At 32.6% G+C, this 15,583-nt stretch overlaps 1 protein-coding gene across 1 annotated transcript in view; it reads right to left on the bottom strand.

Moving 5' to 3' along the window:
- Positions 1-15,583, bottom strand: part of LOC119634162 (probable serine/threonine-protein kinase mkcB) — a 43,390-nt gene that overhangs the window by 10,803 nt on the left and 17,004 nt on the right. Inside the window, exon 2 of the mRNA XM_038028147.1 lies at positions 13,069-15,343. Within this exon, the coding sequence (XP_037884075.1) occupies positions 13,069-14,121 (1,053 nt within the window). The 5' untranslated portion in view covers positions 14,122-15,343. The remainder of the gene's footprint in view (positions 1-13,068; positions 15,344-15,583) is intronic.

Here is a 15,583-nt window from a genome sequence, read left to right on the forward strand (position 1 = left end):
TCTCTCTTTCTCTCTTTCTCTCTTTCTCTCTTTCTCTCTTTCTCTCTTTCTCTCTCTTTCTCTCTCTCTCTTTTCTTGAAAAAGTTATTAACATCTTTAGCCATCCCCATGTGTAAGACAATTGAAAATGAGCGAAAAGTTCGAGACCACAAGGTAACATCATTACTCTCTAAATACATCATAGTGGCTTGTCAGCTTTTCCAGATAGAAATCTCATTACGGATAAAAACTCTTGATCAACATGAATAGCTGAAATGAATTTAACTATATATAATATGTATATTGTTTGTGTGCCAGCGTGCTAGCAAACACTCTCATTGTTTACGATAATAAAACTTTCCATAGAAAAAAATTTGTTTCCTTACATTCTTTTGGGTTATAATCCTAAAGTACGTGATGTAGTTCGAGACTCAGGCAATACGTTATCAATAGTTAATTGATATATGATGCAATCGAGACGGAATCTCATGCGAATAAAGAATATTTATATTTACATATACCTTTCGAAATATCTTATCTCTACACATTACCAATGAATAAAATTGTTAAAAAGTCCAACATTCTGTAGAGGAATATGAACAAAACATGGTAAGCAACATTAAATATTGAATATTTCACTAGTTGAGAGCTGCTTCTTAAATGATTCGAATTTTGCTCACTTTCTGTGCCGTATGTTGCGATGCCGTGAACGAACCGCATGTCGCAGACATTTAATTCTTCCAATTGAGCGATCACAGTTACCACTGGCTGCTACGGTTTTTTTAGTTTCACCCAAAAAAAAAAATATGTACAGTTCATTAAAGTCGTCAGCCTCAATTAATTGCACACGAAACAGTCGCCTGTTGCACCCCATGTACAACTTTGTATTGTTGCATAGGTTAAAGGCAAGAATTTTGCTAATTAACGGACCAATAAAAAAGCCAAGTAAAAAATTTGCGATTATAGAAATGAAAATATTCTGTTTACTCGGGTTCGGAGAAATGCTCGCAATCAATAAGTCAGCATTATTTCTAATGATTCGCCAAGATTCACGTATTCTTTTCACTCCTTCCACTTGCCACTTGCCACTTGCCACTTGCCACTCGCCACTTAAAAGTTTAAATGTTCGCTTACGGAAACGATTTTAATGGTCGTGAACTAGAACTTACTGCCGTAAAATAGCCGTTAATAAATGTTACTTTTTTGCTTAAATCAGTTTTCAAGATTAGAAAAGAAGGCTGTTCGCTATGCTTTCTAAGACATTGTTAAACTTCGGTAGGCTTTGAAAAAAAAAAAAAAAAAAAAAGCTTTATATTGGTATAGATTCATGTAAGCTTAGAAACAGTTTGAAATATTTCCAAGATCTTTTATGAGATTAGGCATTAAGTGCACCTGCTCTTTGAATTTTAATATGCCTTAATACACTTATTTAAAGTAGAAAATTGGTTATAATTAACGTTCATATTCAATGGAGAAAGAAAGACAAGAACAAAATAAACAGCAATAACAAAATAAACTATGAATTCCACCTTTTAGATATTCAAGGCGTCCCCTAATGAACTTAATATATATTTAACGAAAAATATGTTATTTTAAGTGAAACACATATCATAAAAACAACAACTACTGAAGTCATTTAAAGAAAGAGTACGCTGCTGAAACTAACACTAGCGCAGCAGATCATCAAAATATATTACCGAAGAAGAAGCAAAAGAAGTTAAGTTAAAAAAAAAAACAAAAAAAAAACAAAAAAACAAAAGCAAAAAAAAAAAGTGAAAACAGAGGAACAGCACCGGTAACAGAAATTCCTGTTTATGTTAATAATACCACACAAAGGCTAATAAACACAGTTTTAAGTATAACAACAATAACAGCAACAAGAACAAGAACAACATGGCACAATAAATGATTGTTGTTACCAATGTAAAACATAACTGGCGAGAACAAGAAAATAATATGTGAGCATGTATGCGTATAAATATGCGTATGCATATATATATATATATATATATATACGTATCTATATGAATAATTTTACATATATGCACGATTAAGAGAGGAAAAAATATGTGTAATAAATATATGTAAAAATTTATTATATTGTGATATACGTGTTAAAAAAAAAAAAAAAAAAGAATCAACAAACGATAAAAGGTATGAGAGCAAACGTAAATTTTCAAATAACAAAGTGAATGAATATTATTTTATAATTTATACAAAAAAAATGCAAAAGACTCATTTTTGCCTTTAAATAAACGGACAAAAAAACATTTAATTATTTAAAATATTTTATAAAAATACAGTTGCGTTGTAATATGTTTGCGCATTATTATCCTTCTTATAGCTATTGGTTTTCACTTCTTATACGCATCATACGAAGTTTATAAAATTTATCGTCAATTGTTTGTATTCGCCTTTTGACAGTGGATTTACAATCTTAAAATCGTTTCCTTTCCCTTGTCTTTCGGTCCACTTCGTAATAGCAACGGGGAAACAAATGCTAGAAAAGCGTAATACTTATGCAATACTTAAGAAGTATTATTATCTATATTCCAAAAATAAACTTTCGGATCCCGAATGTTTCGCAATTTCTTTTATCGCAATATACGAGTTTCGTTCTATCTTATAATCAAATATCGCTATAAGCATTAAATGCGTGAGTTATAGCGAATAGGTTGATCCCGTCAACAATACCAACGGGTGCACATATTGTGTGTCTGATGTAGCGAAGAAAAAAAACAAAAGAGTGCTAACAATGTTGTGCTCTCTGTATAAAATTTGGGTCTACCACGAACAACTGTCACCCTAAAAATTCAGAAGTTCGAATGATACATTCGTAGTTAATGGCCCTAGGAAGACATTCGCAAAAATTATGACTGTGTATTCAGATATCAATTCTGTAGTTTAGATAGAATCGCCTGATAGCCTGAACACGCAACAGTTTTCCAATCGATTGAAAAAGCTATTAATAACGTTTATAAGAAAAAAAGGCAGGGGGAAATTAATACAAGATAAGAGTAGAGTTCGGAAAAGGGGAGGATGATTAAATTATTTGACCATTTCGCTTAATCTTATGTCGTAACATTTCTTCCAATTCCAATTGCGATTTTGGCAAATTCTTCTATTTATTTATTATCCCTACGCAGCTTTTGCAAACCCAATGGAATTCGTGGTCGGTGATCACATTTCAGCATTAGGTTTGTCGTCGCGACAAGCAGATCATTGAATTTGAATACATATTAAGTGCATTAGTGCAGGGTTGCAATCGCCGATTGATATAATTTGAATTTATCAATTACATAACAGCCATCTCTGGGATGAACTCTAGGACAAGGATTGAGTTACTGAAAACAAAGTTTTATGCACGATGCTATTAAAGAAAAATTTACATTTTTTTTTAAATTAATTAATTAATTGTGATATTCTAGTCAGTTACGAAGACACTAGGAAAACGGTTCATGAAACGCGTTTGGCTTTTCTGTGCACACTATTTGTGTGAAAGATCATTAGACGCGACAAGGAGTTATTTGTTTAAACAGATATCCTTACAAGTGTGCACAATGCAACAAGTGTGCTCAGTCGAGTTGAGTGTATGTTTCGCGTTATAGGATCGGCTCGCGTTAAGCAATGCAGGGAAGTCGCAATTGTGAGGGATAACCATTTTCATCTAAACATCTTTTTGAGCAGCAACAATATAACCGTTATTTCTCATAATGGATGGATTAATGATACAAATTGCAATTTTTGAAAAATCCAACTATCCGAAATGCAATCAAGAAAATGTTATCCCACATATTTAATAAAAGGCGAGCTTGATGGAAAACCTTATTTACCGATAAATAATAATATAAATGTAGCAAGTAACAGAAAAATTCGTTTTAGGCCGAAAACTTCTTTTTTGCGTTTTTTTTTTTCTTCTTCTTCTTTTTTTTTTTTTTCTTCTACTTTATGAAAGAAATGTTTTTTATACTTTTACCATATAATAAGCATAAGTGCGGTAAAGTGTCGTACCATATTCGTTTTTAATTTACCAAATTGACGGGTTGGGGAAGAAAAGAGAAAATTATAGACTTAAAAAAAAAAAAGAAAAAAAAGAAAATGTATTAAATTTTTTTGTAAACTTATCGTACTAAATTCTGAAATGTTTATCCCTTAAAGATATGATCTTCATTTAAGCCGAACATGTTAAATATGAAAACCCTTAGGGCTCTGATGCGTTGTTAGAGATTGTTTCGTATGCTTTAGCGCCCCGTTAATGCTAAACACAAAATAATGGTAATTTTCTTCTTTGTCCGTTTTAAGAAAACCCAACTCTTCCAACAAACAGTTTTCTTCTTCAAGAAATGCACATATTTTTTTTTTTTTTTTTTTTTTCTTGAAGATAAACAGTTATCACTTGAATAAGCAGCAGTCTTACGTATATCTTTATACATTCAAAAAGGTGATATTGTCTTAAATTTTTGTAAAATACATCTATAGGGTATCCCAAAATGAACTGATATCTTCAATATTATATTAGAATGAATTTAAAAGTCTTATGACTTCAAATGGAAGCGGAAGATATGTGGTTATTAAAAACAATGCCATCTAAAATCAAGCAATTATTACTTGAAAAATTAATTAGTAACCGAAACGATATAAATGGGCCGCAAAGGCCACGTGCTTACTTAACATAATAAACATTTCAATGAATTATGTCAATAGATTAGAAAGATTCATGAATGACTTATACAGAGTAGCAAGAAGGTGAAGATGTTATAAGAAATACATTTTATTAAAAAACTACTATAACCGATTATTTCGGGATACCTTTCATTATTATATAGTAATCGGAAAGTGTTAATGAAAGCAAGTAAAGTTAAAAAGGAATCAAAAAATATTACCCCTTCCTGCTCTGGATAACGGTTGAGAAATCATAAATTGAAATCAACACTTCGACAATAACAGTAACAATAATGAAAACATTCTTACATATATGTGTGTATACGTGAACTTCGCATATAATAAATTTCAAAATTATTTTACAATACGCGATTTAATCGCGCTCATAATTCATTCAATGAATATTCATGGAAACGAAACTACAAAACAAAATGCGATTGCATCAAAATATAAGAAATAAAAATAAAAATTAAAAAAAATAAAAAACAACAACAACAACAACAAATAGCGATACATGCATGCATGCTGAAAAGTAAAGGGTGTGAATTTATATTCGAGTTTAACTAGCAAAGACATTCACCGATTATCATAAAAGAGGGCAGTTAAGTACATAAGAGACCACTGTTAAATAATAAATTCGATTCTATTACTTTAAGTGCTGGTCGGAGGTTAAAACTTGTCTATATATGCATTTGCAAGTCACATTACGAATAATAATAAATAATTCAAGCGATTTGAAAGAAAGGAAAAGACGAAAATTTCTTTCGAAAACTATTTAATAATATCACGTCGAAGAATGAAAATTAGTTAGTAAAAATTAAGTGCAGTAAGCGCATTGTATCGCTTGCAAGTGCGATGATCGTGTATATAGGTACATAGGTCGTGTGTAAAAACTATCCGGAATTATTAAAGATAAAATAATTTGTTCATTAAAATTTATTTTATATGCCTAATTTAATGTATGGCCGGTCTCATAGTCCTTTGGCAAGTTTTTCTTTATGCCCTTCTGAATTGATTAAAAACATGATTTCCATTATCGCCTCCAAAACAAAGTTATAAAAATTCCAGCTGAGAACTATAAGCATTTGCTAAGCTTGTTTTCCTTGTTTCTGTGCACACTGTGCAAAACTTACGAGATCACTACTTACACATATGGTACATATCACGCCCATTTTTGGCGCATTTTGCAATTTTTTGGACATAGAACTCCTTAGGGATTGTCTCATTTGTTTGAAATAAACTTTAGTACACCGCGCCTAGTTGCAATCAAGGATATTCAGTCTTATCGTCGATGCTATTCCTTCGCATATTTTTGATGAAGGCTTTGAATATCGTAGCGCATGCCCTGTTCATCACTGGTAAAGATTCCGCCGCTTTATCTTTTGAATTAATCAAGAAGAGCACCACAGTCTTTTATTTATTTATTTTATTTTTATTTTTTTTCACACATAACAGCACCTCGTCAAAGCTCTAAGATTTTACACTCGAGAGCAAAAAAATCGCATAAGCCTTACATTTTCACTACGATGGTAAATAAACATATCTTAAATTAAATTAAAGTCCACGCTGTTAGCTATTGAAAAACACAACCCTTGACGTTCAATATCATGACACTATTAATAACACAATAGAAATACTCAAAATCGCACGTCTCAGTTAGCATTCTTTTCACGATTTTGAGCAGATCGCAAGAGATAATAAAACAACAACATTGGTACAAAAAAAACATTAATTAATACGAGGTTGTTGTAATTACCTCCCCTGGCCACGATAAGCACTTCTATTCGGTTCGATTCGATCGAACAATTCAGTAAAGGCACTGCTTTCAAATGACGATAGCACGGTTTCATAAGGATATGAAATTATATTGAAAATAGAACTAGCAAAGATCGAAACCAATACTTTTGAACAGAGCTCTGTTAAACTCTGCTAACAGAATTTCGTTAAAGGAACTGTAGGAGGAATTTAAATCAAAATATAGTTGGAATAGAACTTATCAAGAATTTTTTTTTTTTACAAAATAAATATTATAAACAAAACATGTTTTTATGTAAATGAATTAATATTTGGAAAGAAAATACTTTCACACTATGCAAGACTATGCTACAAACGAGATTGATAAAGCGAAGGTTTGCTTAGCTATTGTGGGAAAACCATGCCTTCCTAACAAAATTTGAGTTTTGCTCTAAACTTATGAAAAAGTACGAAAAAGGTATCAAGCAACGACAATCGTAGCTATTTTATGTTACTCCTTTTATATAGATATTTTGTTCTTTTCATATAGTTTTTCAAAAGTAAGAGAATAAAAAAAGTTATATATATAAGAAGAAGAAGAAGAGAAAAAAACGTATAAAATAATAGCGAATAATATACCGCTGTTTACTGTGTTTACCGTTGCTAGAATATATATATATGTATTGTAATAGCAACCAAAATCCAATAAACGGGCATTCGTTCGTCTCTGTCGTCTTTATCAGCTTGACCGCCACTCCCCTTATCTTCCCCTTGCCATCCCCTCTTGACCACGTTATTAACGTTATTAATCTTCGCCTGAGATGTTGTTATTATAATGTCGGCTATGTTTTTTTATTACATCCGTTTCGTTTACAATTATAATTTACATTGACAGCACTCAAAATATTGTATATAAATTACATAAAGTGCAGCAAACGATGCGATTTGCTAATTTTTATTTTTCACGCAAATCCTTCCATATATCTAATTTATTTATCACGTGCATTTACCACTTGATAAACATTATTATAAAATACAAACACTTTTTTTTTTTGCGAAAATAAAAAAAAAAAAAAAAAAAAAAATCAGGCCATAGTACCCTTTCCAGCTTTGCTTACATATTAGCCTGTATTAAGTACGATAATATTCAAAGTCCGACAAATTTTCAAATTCTCCGAGCAAAACATGATATAATTTGCACATCGTTGAAAAAGCTATTTGTAGAGGATTCACTCCGTATTTATTTCATTTTTTCACACATTGCATGGTTTGCCCACAACAGCTAAGCAAACTTTCGCTTTATCAACCGCGTTTATAACATAGTGTAAAAATGTTTTCCTGTCAAATACTAATTAATTTATATAAATACATCTTTTGTTTATAATATTTTGCAAAAAAAAAATTCACAAAAAGTTCTATTCTAAGTACATGTTGACTTAAATCCTTCCGAGACTTCGATTAACAGAATTCTGTTAATGGCTTAACCGAGTTCTGTCCAAAAAAAAAAAAATAATAATAATAATAATAAAATTTTTGGCTTTGCTAGTAATAGTTAAATATAACCTTTCACACCTTTCGGCTTTATTCTATATCCTATATGTCTCTTACCGAACCGAGCCGCAGCAATTTGAATTCATTTAGAATACAGATATCGGTGAGTAGGATAAAAGATAAAAGTCAATCGTTCTATATGAAGATTAATGCATGTAACGCTTAATTGATGGCGAACATGCAACATATACATAAACGAAAATTGCGAACGAAAAACTACACGGCTTTCAGTTTCCAACAGAGGAACAGGTAGGTACATTCCAAATAGGCAAGTAACTGCATAACTAAGGACATGTAGAAAAAAAGGGAATTAAAATTTCGTATAAATATTTTCGAGACCCAGTAATCACGTAATTAGTATAAATTCACGATCGGTGCGGCCGATCAATTGGAATTTAAAACTTGCGCCGAAGTTTTCTTTAAAGATTCTTTATTGGCATCTACGATTTACAGACAGCGTAAGTAATTTTCCTTGAAGCGAAGAAAAATATACGTTCTTTACATAAAACGCACGCAAGTTCACTAAAGCATGTACGCATTATAAGAGGGAAAGGGCTTAAATGAAAAGATGCCATAACGATATAACAATATTCTTGACATTCGCACAGTTTCTTTCAATGTTTATCGATTCCGATCGAAATTCAAGGATTATTGACATCGCATAGAGCCTCAACATTGATCGATCCGCTATTTTCAAAGCTTATCATTGTAAACTCGCTTGATTTTCGCTATGTATGTGCCAAGTTTTCTTATAGAACTATGCGAAGACATATATGTTTACGGGAAGTAAAAAAAAAAAAAAGCATTTTTTTTTAAATGCTAAATCAATCAAGGGAGTGTCGCCATGGTCCGTGTAACATGGTGACGGTCAGAAAGAAACAGAAGCGAAGAAAGGTTATGGCATGGCGAGGTGGCAGCGGCCTAGTGTATCTGTCTGCCCAATCGGTTACTATTACGTGTTTACCGACTGAACACTTACTGTAGTTACGGCCAAAGTCAAGTCTGCCGCACTGAATACAGACTTGTCAGTGGCGTTTCTTACTTACTCGGCGCTAATCTTTACTCTTGTGAAAGTGAAAATTGAGTTTATTTTTAGCAGCTAAAAAATAATATTTCAATATATTTCCGAATAAAAGTGAAACTATTTATTATGTTCCAAAGAGTCAATAAAGCTCTGTGAACTAAGTAAGTGTTAAGATTGTTTCATAATCCTTCTCAAAGTAATCCGTAACGTTAAGCTCCTTATTTGATTTTCGTATCAATCAATTAATCGCAAAGCCAGCACATATGCAAGCGCTTCGGCACTAATCAAGTTGTGAGCAAAAAATATTTGCGGTCCTGATATATACATGTATACATTATGTAAGCCCTGATAATGATAGAAAAAAGTTTTGAGAATTAATGTGCAAAGTTAAACGAGTAAGTGCAAAGGAATATAACTGATATGAAGAGAATATGAAAAAATCAAGTACGAAAATTCCTAAAGAGTATATAGTGAAAAATTGTGAAGGAATACCGTTAAGGAATGTTATTCATGTAATCTTGGTTTGGGGATAATAATATAATTAAAAGTTCAATTTCAAAATTCCACCTCAGAGCTCAGTTATATAAACGTAACCACAGCGAGTAATTAATATCTCTTCAAAAATATTCAAATGATTTAATTATGTAATAGTTTTGAAAGCAAGCGTAAAAAATTGTGTTTAAAAAATCAAAGATCGATTGTAGACAAGGAAAGCATTTCCAGGATTCATCATCTAGTCATGCAATATAACTGGAAGCTTTATCTAAGCGATTAGTATGTGAATAATGTGAGAATAAATAAATTTTTTTTTTTTTTTTTTTCTTTACGACATTTATTTAAATTTATTATTGCAATTTAATAGATCAGAATTTAAGTATGAATGCAGGAGTTACGCTCAGTTTCGATGCACGTAATTTGTTTCGAAGATATTGATTGCGCATTTTAGTTAATTTGGAGTTTCACAGCAAATAATTAAATTTTATTCTCTTTGCATGCGCGGGAAGACGAAGGCAGAAATTGTTCGTAGCACCTGCAACATTTCTCGTAGTATTAAAACTTTTACTCATTTTGAAGAGTAAACTATTTTGACGAACTACAGATATTGAGGGCTTTTTAAGACCAATTACAATTGTTTTCATAATTTTCAGGATTTTATTATATGCTGACCGTGCTCTGAAGAGTCTGAGTCGCGATAAATGAAAAAACTAAGATATCAAAACGAGAAAGAGGAAAGAACGAAATGTGGAGATCTCAAATACGGTCTAAATGCGGACTGCATTCCGAGCTACGTCAGCTAGATGCGACGGATTGCAAGGCTATTTTCATACCCTACACTACTTGCGGTACGAGGTTGTATTAAGTTTCTGCTGAAGTATGCACCAACTGAAAAGATTTGCAATCGGCCTACCTTTTATTATACCGCTCGCTTCCGAAAGTAATTTTGATTTTAAGTTTGTCTGTCCGTCTGCCCATCTATCTGTTTTCTGTCTTGTCCTCTTTAGTTCAACCAATTGGCCACAATTTTTGACATATTTTGATTACGTTCGGTGCACTGACGTGTTTTAGACCAAGTACCCTATTGAAAATGATTGAGATCGGATCGCTTTTTCGACCACTTCTCATATAATGCTTTATTTTGCAAAGTCATCGTACGGATAACTGCATGAAGCCGAAGATGATAGGGTGGTGGTATAGGCCCACCATACGATATTTACTTATTTGTTTGAGATTTTTGTGGCATCGCGCTTATCACCCCGAAATTTGATGTACAGTCACAAGAACTATGATAAGAAAACGGATGGTTTTTCTCTTACGACAAATAACGGGTCATAATGCCAAAATGCGTCTGGACATTTAAAAACGGTTTAACCGCAACCACATGATACCTTCATATTAGTAATAATAAATTTGAATTCAAGTTCATACGTATAACTTATTTATGATATAACATTTGAACTCAATTTCGTTTAAGTACGCATGCAACTTATATTAGGAATTTCGAAGGTGCATAGCTCACACTTAGTTTGATTCTCCAGTCCAGCTTGAAAACGAGCATAATCCAGACAATAGAGAGAAAAGATTGAAAAAAAAAAAAAAAAAACTTGAAACAATGAACATTTCAAAATAGTTGTATGAATAAGTCACCAACTAAGCGGAAGCACACAATATATCAAGAACCTTTAACAACTTAGTGTAAAATTTATTCCGATCACTTGTTGACGTAGAAATTTCCAATTTGCTCCATTTCCCGTAAGTTACTTTTAAGATGGATTTTATTATAACATTTATGTGTTGAGCGCATCGGACGCCGTATAAACGCGTACAAAATGGAATCCATTTAATTGCACTCCACCAGAAATTGAGTAATCGATATCTAGTCGGGATAAGAATAATGAGCGCACTACACTTAATCGTGATCGTTTGTCTCTCGGTTTAGCGGAATCGTCGTTAAAATCTTGAAAACATACTCAGAACATTAAACTTTTCCGAGAACTAACACGATCCGTTTCAAGATAAATTGGCCATTTTTAATACCCTATAAGTAACAATCATTTTACCATGTGTTTAGCTTAGATTTTTTTTTTTTTTTTTTGTTCTTGTTATTTATCACACTCTTCGGCTCAGTTATTTGAAGTACTAATATATGTTGTGTTGTTGTGAGCTTTTGTCGTTTATGGGAACAATCCATCAATTCCAAAACATTTAATCAAATGATCTAAGTCAGTTTACCTCAGAAAAGTGGAACTTGTTTTGCTTATTTCAAGGAGTAGTGACTGAATATATTCATATATATTCATATTGAAACGCATTGTAAGAGAAAGACTTTTTCCGTATTGCGGCGAACATGTTGGAGAATAATACTATTTAAAATACATTAATTCAAATAAGGTTGTCTCGTTTAAGTACGATCGCGTACGAATTTATAACACTGCACGATTATCACGTTCATTAACGATAATCGGTCAATGAAGGATTGAGTTCATCTAGGATTTAGAATCAGAAGATCGTTGATTCATTTTGCTTCATTTAGCTGAGATCAGTTGTATCTCAGTTAGAAGATTATACAAAGATGATGACCAATTAATTAGGTATATGGATATAAATGATAAGGTGATCGGAACTTATATTACTTTAGAGCGAATACGGGATTTGAATGAATGTTTCTTTGCACGATTTTCAAATGGTTAAACTCAAAATCATATGCCGTTTTCAATTCTTAAATGAGATTTAACTTTGCCTCAAAAAGACTGTAAATTGGAATCAACAACAAATTATATAACAAACTGTACGGTACAAAGCAGCTGAAGTCACCTTTGACGTTTACACGGCATCAATTTATTTGAACGTAATTGAAATTCTGTAAGTTGAATGCCTTTAAATCGCTCGAGTTTTGAATTAAAAAAAACACTTTGAAATTCATATATCATGCAGCATACTATTTTAAAATAAAATAACATTTTTATTTATTTTTTTAAAAAAAAAAAAAAAAAAAAAAGAAAAAAAGGTAGGCATCAAAGTACTCGGCCTGAACCCCATATACTTGAGTTTTTCCTTTAAAACATTCTTAATTGGTTGAGAGTTTATAACATGGAATTTGCCCACATCCGTCAGTAAGTAGTTCTTAAGTAATTTAAAGCTGCCTCTTATTCCCATGAATGCTATAAAGTTTTCTTTTTTTTTACACTTTGTAACATAAATTTCTTAGGACTTACGTATAATAACCAAAAACTTTAAAAATTCCCCTCATATGTGTATAGAAAGATATACAATGTATATGTGTACTAGATGAAGATTAATTATATAATATTTATAATGTTAAACTTGTACGTCTCATTATAGTAGTAATATAGGATATATTAACACTTTTGTGTGTGTTTTGTAATGTTTCCGTTGCGTACATTTATGAAATGCGCATACGATATGATAAAGTTAATCTACTCTATGCCGGCAGATATGAAAAGCAATAATAGAAGTATCCGCATTAGTGAGTAATTAATGGAAAGAAAGAATAAGAAAAAGAAAAAAATAAAAAATAAAACAAAACAAAACTCTTAAAGGGGAAAAGAAAATGTTAAAAGTTTTTAAATGTAGCGATCAAACGTCACACGCACACATACCTTCTTAACGTAGTTGCGCTTTTCAAAATCAATCATGGCCGGATTATGATCCTCGATGCTTAATTGATTTGGGAAAGACACGTTAAATGTTGATTTTAACCAAGAATTTGTGGAATTATTTAAAAAGCTTTTGTGGTTTTCGTTGATGGCTAATGTTGACGATGTCGTCGATATTGTCGTTGACAATGTTGTTGTTAATGATTCTAATGTAGTCGAAGTGGCATTTAATGGCCATAAGGGAGAGTTTGTTGTTGTTGTTATTGTTGCTGTTGCTGCTGCTGCTGTTGTTGTTAGTGTCGTTGCTGTTGTTTTTTTTGTTAATGTCGATGTTAATGATGACAATGACGGCGATGATGTTGCCATTAAATTTAATGTTGTTGAATTTGTTGACGTTTCATTGTTTGTTTGAGCATTGTGTGCCGCCGCGGCTACTCTTCCAAAAACTGTAGCCAATGAATCATTTAAATGCTTTTGCAATTCACCGGTGGCCGGCACTGATATTGACTCAATGTTACCATCGATAATGGCGCCACTTAAAGGCGCCACTACCTGCTCCACCACCGTTGCCGATGCTGAAGATGAGGGCGAGGGGCCCGCGTCTCTGTTGGCATTTGTACTAAAATTTCTTATACCAATTTCAATGACAATTTTATTTGGTGCCACCGCCGCCGCTATTGACGTTTGCTGCTGCTGCTGCTGCTGCTGTTGTTGTTGTTGCTGTTGTTGTTGCGTTGATAATGGCGGCCCCGTCGGCAAATTAAAACGCTGCAAATTCTTGGGATGATTGGCGGTAATGTAATTCAGATCGCTACGCGATAAATGATGTTGTTGCAATGTTGAATACTGTTGTTCGAATAAGGCGGCTCGTGTTTGTGCCGCATTTGGACTGTTCGCCGCCGCCGAATCGCTGGCGACTTTTTCGCGCAATTTCACTATATTCGATATATTGATACTGTTGGTGAGCGTTATGCCGGTGATGAAGACCAATACGATCGTGAAAATGACACCGAGTATGACTAACGTAGGCATGCGAAAACATTTTCTACTGCACATTGTTTGTCGGAGCGCGCGCACACACAATTTGTGACAAACGATTTATTAGAGTTATTGCTGCTTTATTGTTTTGGAAATGAAAAAACCGAATACTGAATGTTTTTCACTACCAAAGTTTAGGTTTTGTCAACAATGAAAGGCACAAATTTTCACACACCGGAATTCTAATAATTTTTACTGGAATTTTTTTTTTACATTAAATATATAAACGCACACAAGCCCGCACATAAACGCAACCCAAGTATCATCTCCGTGAGCGACCCGAGCAAAAGACAATCAACATCTACTGCAATTCGCGTCTTAATCGCAACTGTGCGCATAAAATGTAAAACTCGATTTTAAACGAAATGTATTCGCAGCCTTACTGCGAGAGCGAGAGAGAATAAAAACTATGAGTGTTTTTCTCTCCTTGTCTCTTCCTGTCTCCTGTTTCACTATCTCACTCTGCTTTTTTGTTTTGCTTTTCTTTTTTTCTCGTTTTTTTTTTTTTTTTTTTTTTTTTTTTTTTTTTTGTTCTCCAATTTTAAGGTCGGCTTATGTTTACTTTAGTTAAGCCGGGCTCGTGACTAATATATGGTTTAAAAGTTTTGACGAGACGAGTCAAGTTATGGAGTTGTTTAAAGTTGAATAGGAGAGAGAAAACAGAAGGGCGGGAATAAACAAGACTAAAGGCTCCTCTATAATCTCCTCCGCACATAAGATAATAAATCACTTTCGTAAAGCTGCTCCCTTATAAGTTGACGCACATGCACAATCGCAAACTGCATAGAATAAGAGAGGTTTGTAGATTTGTTGTGTAGTAGACAATTATACGGCTTTTATGCTACCACCACCAACACTAATGTGTTGGACATCGATCTTCTTGTAGACGACATTGCCTCTCACAACAATGAAATCTTTGTTACTGCCGTGGTGGCAGCTTCGCTTTTTTATTTGGTCATCATTGTTTGTCAACATTTTTGTTACTCTGTCGCGCTTAAAATTTTTCAACTCATTTAATCTCCTCTGATATTTGTGTTATTGTAGGCTGGATTTATATTAAATTACATTTAATGTCTTCGCAGATAGATTTTATGACATTTTTTTTTTTTTTTTCTTTTTTTTTATATTCAAGAAAATGATGTTAAAATTACTTTAAATATTCCATAGTAATACATTTGGAAAGATTTTAAAGCTATTGACATTTTGAATAACGCAGCTTTTCTGAGTTCTATAAATATTGCTTTTGAGTTGAATTGCAAAAAAAAAAAAAAATTGACACATAATCACAATGTAAATATAGACAGCAAAAAAGGAAAACCAATTACAAAATATTAATCGTGTAATTATGATGACTCATAAAGAATTCGTGAGATATACAACAACATTAAGCTAGCAATGCCAATAGTAATAATAAATACAATAACAACGGAGGAGTGACACATAAAATTCCGAACATAAGTAACAGATGCTGAAAAATAAA

Source organism: Glossina fuscipes, unplaced genomic scaffold, assembly GCF_014805625.2.
Source record: "Glossina fuscipes isolate IAEA_lab_2018 unplaced genomic scaffold, Yale_Gfus_2 0, whole genome shotgun sequence".
In the NCBI taxonomy this organism is placed as follows: Eukaryota; Metazoa; Arthropoda; class Insecta; order Diptera; family Glossinidae; genus Glossina; species Glossina fuscipes.